At 39.1% G+C, this 7500-nt stretch overlaps 2 protein-coding genes across 2 annotated transcripts in view; one reads left to right on the top strand and one right to left on the bottom strand.

The window, feature by feature from the left end:
* LOC121657169 overlaps window positions 1-1858 on the top strand; it is a 7923-nt gene extending 6065 nt beyond the window's left edge. Inside the window, exon 14 of the mRNA XM_042012565.1 lies at window positions 1198-1858. The gene's annotated coding sequence lies outside the window, so the exon portion shown is untranslated. The remainder of the gene's footprint in view (window positions 1-1197) is intronic.
* Window positions 1859-6404: 4546 nt separating this feature from the next.
* LOC121657164 overlaps window positions 6405-7500 on the bottom strand; it is a 10829-nt gene continuing 9733 nt past the window's right edge. Inside the window, exon 14 of the mRNA XM_042012556.1 lies at window positions 6405-7065. Coding sequence (XP_041868490.1) covers window positions 7031-7065 — 35 coding nt within the window. The 3' untranslated portion in view covers window positions 6405-7030. The remainder of the gene's footprint in view (window positions 7066-7500) is intronic.

Below are 7500 nucleotides of genomic sequence, written 5' to 3'. Positions count from 1 at the left end.
ACCAGTCATGGGCATGTGCTACATGAAATTATATATATCTTTTTGCTTTGTTATACACATGGCAAAGTAAATGACAACATTTGTGCCATTAGAGGTATTAATTCACCCAACATTAGGAGAAACCAGTGAAAAACATTAGCAAATGCACCAATGTTGAAATTAAACATTACTTATGCACCAAATGCTGATTCCTTACTTTTCACAAATTGAAACTAAAATGTTGTGGTATTTAAAAATGAAAGTCAGCATCTTAATTAGCATGAGTCTTAAGTTTCCACTTGCTTGTTATTGTCATTTATTTTCCGTAAGTAAAAACTGTAGAAATCTATTTAATGTGAATTGGCCGAAATGTTGTCAGTAGTTTGAAGCAAAAACCTCAAAACATCTTACAATTGTCAACGCATAATTTTAAATAGCAAAACCAAAGAAATTGAAAGAGAAAAACTGATGTAATTTCTTTCAGATGATATATGTCAGGTCATATTCAGCCAAAAACTTGTTCAGAACTTGCAGATCTCCAAAAAGTCATGTAGATAAAGCTTCAGTGCAGGTAACTTTCAAGGTGCCAAAGAGAAACTCCCCGTCCTGGATGTGGCCACAAGCTATTCAAGCGGCACTACAGTGGGATTGTCACAAAGGCACTCTCATTGATATCCTTACCTTTGAACTCCTACGATCCCCCACAATTACCTCGGCAACACCTCAGCAGCCACATAGCCAATCATGGTAGACCTCCCCACCCCCAGTCCTCTGTCCTTCTTCACTCTCACTCCTGTTATGCACCTAAGTTTTCTTAAGCTGATGAGAAGAGAGTACTCTGGACCATTTTAGGGACACTTTCATGTACATTTACTCTAATGTGTGCTCTTTGGAATAAATCACTGCCGTGTCAAACACGGCTGTCTTAATTACTTCTGGGTCAATCGCGGATGGATACTTGTAAATAAATATTCTTGATAAACATCCTTGGCCTGTTAATCTGACTAGACAACCTGTGGCAATTGTCACCATCACACCAACAAAAATAAAAGTACAATAATCCCCCACCAAATCTTTTCAACACTAAATTGTGAATTTACATTGACATTATTTCAAAATGATGAGTTAACTTTTTGCAACTAAAGACTCAAATATACAAGGCACAGTGCGTCTGATACACTGCTTTGCTAAACTTTGTTAAACTGTTTTGTTCATCAGGTCCAGAATTCAACACCAATCCTCCTTCTGTATAAGGATGTTGTCAGACCTACGATGACGACCAACACAGAGTAGAAAGCAGTCTGCAGATGCAGAATCTACACCATAGCAGATGCTGACGAGCTCCTGCTCCATTCCTCCTCTCTGATGAACAAGACTCGGAGTCCCACACTTGATTCAGGACCTCATCTGCCAACCCAGAGGAAGTATTCCAGCCTTTTCCCTCCGAGGACCATGCTCTCACGTGTGGAGATGGTTCTCATCCCAGCAACTCCACACTAGACTGATCTGCTCCAGTGACAGCAGAAGGTCATGGCCAAGGTCTCCAAAAAGCAAACATCTGATGCTTAGGTCACAAAATCTGCCCCCTCATCCCCATTACTGCATCTAAGAATTATTTCCATAACTGTAATGAACAAAAAAAGTGGAAAATGTGTATTCAGTCAGTGGTGTTTGCCACAGATAAAACATCGTCAAGAAGGATTGAATATCTGTTGTGCAATCAAACTTTCACATCCTTTGTATGGATATGTGGCTTTTTTTTGTAGATAGGCTTTGGTCTATGGGGTTTTTGTTGTGTATATACTGTGTATTGCTGCTGTTGCATCAGTTATATTTATCTATTTTTTGCAGTTAAATTGTAATAAACATTTGTCTTGTTCCTTTGCAGTCACATCTCACTGTACAACTATTTATATTATTACGTGATTGAAATAACGAGGTAAAACATGTAAATCTGAGTTTATTTTAATCAAAAAGGTATGAATAAAAACAAACTATCCCAAATTAAGTTATATAACTATACATAAATGAAAAACAAAATACAAAGTTAGAAGTGAACAGAAATTATACAATAATTATGTACAATCTATAAAATTTCACAGATTTGTTATTAATTTGCAGTTTACCTAAAAACACAATCATATGCCAGGAACAAAACCGGTGTACTGTCTGTGTGGATCAGGAAACTTTTCTCTAATAGCCCACACACAACAACTGGGGATGACGCGCCGATTTCCTGCTCCCAGGGAGCCGAGCTTCCATAATATGAAATGCCTATAGGCGGCATACCGGTACTGCCTGTTGTCATCACCTGACTCTGTTGCATGGCCAAGTGCTGTCACATCCTCTTGATAATGCCTATGTATCCTAAGATATCCTTCATCAAGGCAATATTGGGTAAAATGTGGTAGCTTGCTGATGCAATTAGCTGGTGTCTGACCACAGCAGATCCTCTCCCTGTCAGTTGGCATCTCCCTGCATAACCCACAAGTACACCAGGGCATTCCTGGGACTCCTGCTGCCTCTGAGACGCTTGAATTGCTCTGTTGCAACAGAAGATCGAAAATCAGGCCTGGTTGCCTTTCGACGAGCTGTGATGCAAGCCTTCTTACGTCCTCAGCAGTCATGTCATCAAGAAGTCTCTGCAAGGTATAAAAAAAGATTAGTTATAAAAGTGGAGCCTAATTTTATTTATTATTTGAAAACAAAGTGTAAAGCCAAGTAAAAGATTTGATTTATTAGTGAAGGCCTGTGTCTCCCTATTCTGTATAGAGATAAATTTTAAATATTACTATAGTATCTGATTAAATGGTTTGACTGTCAAAGCAAAAAGTTCAAATACTAAGAATAAGTACATCCATAAATTACACATAAAAACGTATTTACGTTGCAACAAGAAATAATACATGAAATATATGTAGCATTATTAGTTATTGCAATATTTGTGAAAATATGGACTTTTTTTAAGTATATTTTTAATCAGTGATAGCTTGACAAACCATTGAACATGAAGCTGTGTCCTGCATTTTACCTGTGTGGCAGCCAAACGGTCACGGCGATACTGTTCAACTCTGTCCGAGTGCTCAGGTCTGGAAGCTGCAGCTCGTGTTCCTCGGCCTCGGCCTCGGCCTCTGCCTCGTACCCTGAACCCTCTTGCTCGTCCTCTCGACCATCCACCGGACCTGCCTCGGCTCAAACGCTGCAGACTTTGTGACACATCGTCCTCGTCACTCTGAAAACACAAGTGCACAAACTGACATGTCTATAACATTCAAACCTGGAAATTCTGCATCGTGTTATCGTGTCACTCTCTGTTAGTCTAAGTCAGTCTAATATTAGCTGAATATTCGCAAACATTTATAACGTTATAATTAACCTAGCACCTAGATAGCTAATCACATAGCTTTGCCTCATTTACTAGCATTGTTTATTCCATAATGCTACATTGCAATTTTAACATGTACTACTTCGCAAACAACATAGTAAATTACAATTTTCAGCGTGAGGCAGAACTTGTTTAAACAGTTACTTACTGGTTCACTTGGAGTTGAAAAACTGGATGCCATCTCAGCTCCTAAATAAGTCTTGTGGACGGTGGAGAAGAAAGTGGCGCTGCTGTGTGAAGTGGGGGTGGGAGGGGTGAGGAGTATTACTCATTACTGCCACCCTGTGGTGGTTTGTGGAGGTGACCGAGTTGTGTTTTATTTATTACTGCCACCTGGCGTTGGAAAGAATTGCCGTGAAATCCTACAAATTCTGCCTTTAAATCACATCCTGAAATAATTCCAAAGGAAAAAATTAACCCGGCTGGGAAAAAAAAGAAATGTGAAGACGTAAGAGATTAAAAATGCAGTTTGTTTTAAAATTTCTGTTTTGTAAAATAAATATACACAATGAACACTGAATGTGTGCTGTTGTTACTGATTCATTTCACAGGTTATTTTAGCATTTCTTTCAGCCATGTATGAACATTTTTTACAGCCTTAAAATTAAGGTAAAAGTAAAAGATAAATAAATTCATGCACACATCCATCCATTTAGTTTTTCCAGAGATCCCTCCTCCTAGTGCGACCAGAACGGGGTGAAGGAGTGAGCTGGGCTTTAAAATAGAAAATAACTACAATCAAACCCAAACCAGACAACTAGCTGCTGCACCTGTAAGGAATCTAAACAGGAAACATCCTTCAGCTGCTAAGAAAACAAAGCAGACAATCACCAGGAGCACCTGAAGGAAGAAAGTGTTGTTAGTGTTGTTGTTTTCATGTTTTTCAGAGTTTTTCTTTCCTCCAGACAAGTTCCAAAAAATATCTGGTGAGAAGTGACAGATCCAATTACAAGTACGCACATAATGAATTTAGAACATGTTCTATTTCTGCTGTCAGGTGTATAAAACATGGCGGAGGGGAAATGTGGTTCAAGGTTCAAGGTTAGCTTTATTATCAGCAGTAAATGACAACCAGACGACAACACAGGAATAAACACTCAAGACTAACAAAATGAATAAAAAAAGGAAATAAAAAGAGTCACCCAACCTTATTTAAAGGCAGAATTTGTAGGATTTCACGGCAATTCTTTCCAACGCCAGGTGGCAGTAATAAATAAAACACAACTCGGTCACCTCCACAAACCACCACAGGGTGGCAGTAATGAGTAATACTCCTCACCCCTCCCACCCCCACTTCACACAGCAGCGCCACTTTCTTCTCCACCGTCCACAAGACTTATTTAGGAGCTGAGATGGCATCCAGTTTTTCAACTCCAAGTGAACCAGTAAGTAACTGTTTAAACAAGTTCTGCCTCACGCTGAAAATTGTAATTTACTATGTTGTTTGCGAAGTAGTACATGTTAAAATTGCAATGTAGCATTATGGAATAAACAATGCTAGTAAATGAGGCAAAGCTATGTGATTAGCTATCTAGGTGCTAGGTTAATTATAACGTTATAAATGTTTGCGAATATTCAGCTAATATTAGACTGACTTAGACTAACAGAGAGTGACACGATAACACGATGCAGAATTTCCAGGTTTGAATGTTATAGACATGTCAGTTTGTGCACTTGTGTTTTCAGAGTGACGAGGACGATGTGTCACAAAGTCTGCAGCGTTTGAGCCGAGGCAGGTCCGGTGGATGGTCGAGAGGACGAGCAAGAGGGTTCAGGGTACGAGGCAGAGGCCGAGGCCGAGGCCGAGGAACACGAGCTGCAGCTTCCAGACCTGAGCACTCGGACAGAGTTGAACAGTATCGCCGTGACCGTTTGGCTGCCACACAGGTAAAATGCAGGACACAGCTTCATGTTCAATGGTTTGTCAAGCTATCACTGATTAAAAATATACTTAAAAAAAGTCCATATTTTCACAAATATTGCAATAACTAATAATGCTACATATATTTCATGTATTATTTCTTGTTGCAACGTAAATACGTTTTTATGTGTAATTTATGGATGTACTTATTCTTAGTATTTGAACTTTTTGCTTTGACAGTCAAACCATTTAATCAGATACTATAGTAATATTTAAAATTTATCTCTATACAGAATAGGGAGACACAGGCCTTCACTAATAAATCAAATCTTTTACTTGGCTTTACACTTTGTTTTCAAATAATAAATAAAATTAGGCTCCACTTTTATAACTAATCTTTTTTTTATACCTTGCAGAGACTTCTTGATGACATGACTGCTGAGGACGTAAGAAGGCTTGCATCACAGCTCGTCGAAAGGCAACCAGGCCTGATTTTTGATCTTCTGTTGCAACAGAGCAATTCAAGCGTCTCAGAGGCAGCAGGAGTCCCAGGAATGCCCTGGTGTACTTGTGGGTTATGCAGGGAGATGCCAACTGACAGGGAGAGGATCTGCTGTGGTCAGACACCAGCTAATTGCATCAGCAAGCTACCACATTTTACCCAATATTGCCTTGATGAAGGATATCTTAGGATACATAGGCATTATCAAGAGGATGTGACAGCACTTGGCCATGCAACAGAGTCAGGTGATGACAACAGGCAGTACCGGTATGCCGCCTATAGGCATTTCATATTATGGAAGCTCGGCTCCCTGGGAGCAGGAAATCGGCGCGTCATCCCCAGTTGTTGTGTGTGGGCTATTAGAGAAAAGTTTCCTGATCCACACAGACAGTACACCGGTTTTGTTCCTGGCATATGATTGTGTTTTTAGGTAAACTGCAAATTAATAACAAATCTGTGAAATTTTATAGATTGTACATAATTATTGTATAATTTCTGTTCACTTCTAACTTTGTATTTTGTTTTTCATTTATGTATAGTTATATAACTTAATTTGGGATAGTTTGTTTTTATTCATACCTTTTTGATTAAAATAAACTCAGATTTACATGTTTTACCTCGTTATTTCAATCACGTAATAATATAAATAGTTGTACAGTGAGATGTGACTGCAAAGGAACAAGACAAATGTTTATTACAATTTAACTGCAAAAAATAGATAAATATAACTGATGCAACAGCAGCAATACACAGTATATACACAACAAAAACCCCATAGACCAAAGCCTATCTACAAAAAAAAGCCACATATCCATACAAAGGATGTGAAAGTTTGATTGCACAACAGATATTCAATCCTTCTTGACGATGTTTTATCTGTGGCAAACACCACTGACTGAATACACATTTTCCACTTTTTTTGTTCATTACAGTTATGGAAATAATTCTTAGATGCAGTAATGGGGATGAGGGGGCAGATTTTGTGACCTAAGCATCAGATGTTTGCTTTTTGGAGACCTTGGCCATGACCTTCTGCTGTCACTGGAGCAGATCAGTCTAGTGTGGAGTTGCTGGGATGAGAACCATCTCCACACGTGAGAGCATGGTCCTCGGAGGGAAAAGGCTGGAATACTTCCTCTGGGTTGGCAGATGAGGTCCTGAATCAAGTGTGGGACTCCGAGTCTTGTTCATCAGAGAGGAGGAATGGAGCAGGAGCTCGTCAGCATCTGCTATGGTGTAGATTCTGCATCTGCAGACTGCTTTCTACTCTGTGTTGGTCGTCATCGTAGGTCTGACAACATCCTTATACAGAAGGAGGATTGGTGTTGAATTCTGGACCTGATGAACAAAACAGTTTAACAAAGTTTAGCAAAGCAGTGTATCAGACGCACTGTGCCTTGTATATTTGAGTCTTTAGTTGCAAAAAGTTAACTCATCATTTTGAAATAATGTCAATGTAAATTCACAATTTAGTGTTGAAAAGATTTGGTGGGGGATTATTGTACTTTTATTTTTGTTGGTGTGATGGTGACAATTGCCACAGGTTGTCTAGTCAGATTAACAGGCCAAGGATGTTTATCAAGAATATTTATTTACAAGTATCCATCCGCGATTGACCCAGAAGTAATTAAGACAGCCGTGTTTGACACGGCAGTGATTTATTCCAAAGAGCACACATTAGAGTAAATGTACATGAAAGTGTCCCTAAAATGGTCCAGAGTACTCTCTTCTCATCAGCTTAAGAAAACTTAGGTGCATAACAGGAGTGAGAGT

The sequence above is a fragment of the Melanotaenia boesemani genome, chromosome 17 (genome assembly GCF_017639745.1).
Source record: "Melanotaenia boesemani isolate fMelBoe1 chromosome 17, fMelBoe1.pri, whole genome shotgun sequence".
Taxonomy (NCBI): Eukaryota; Metazoa; Chordata; class Actinopteri; order Atheriniformes; family Melanotaeniidae; genus Melanotaenia; species Melanotaenia boesemani.
This window is presented reverse-complemented; position numbering and strand designations above follow the sequence as displayed.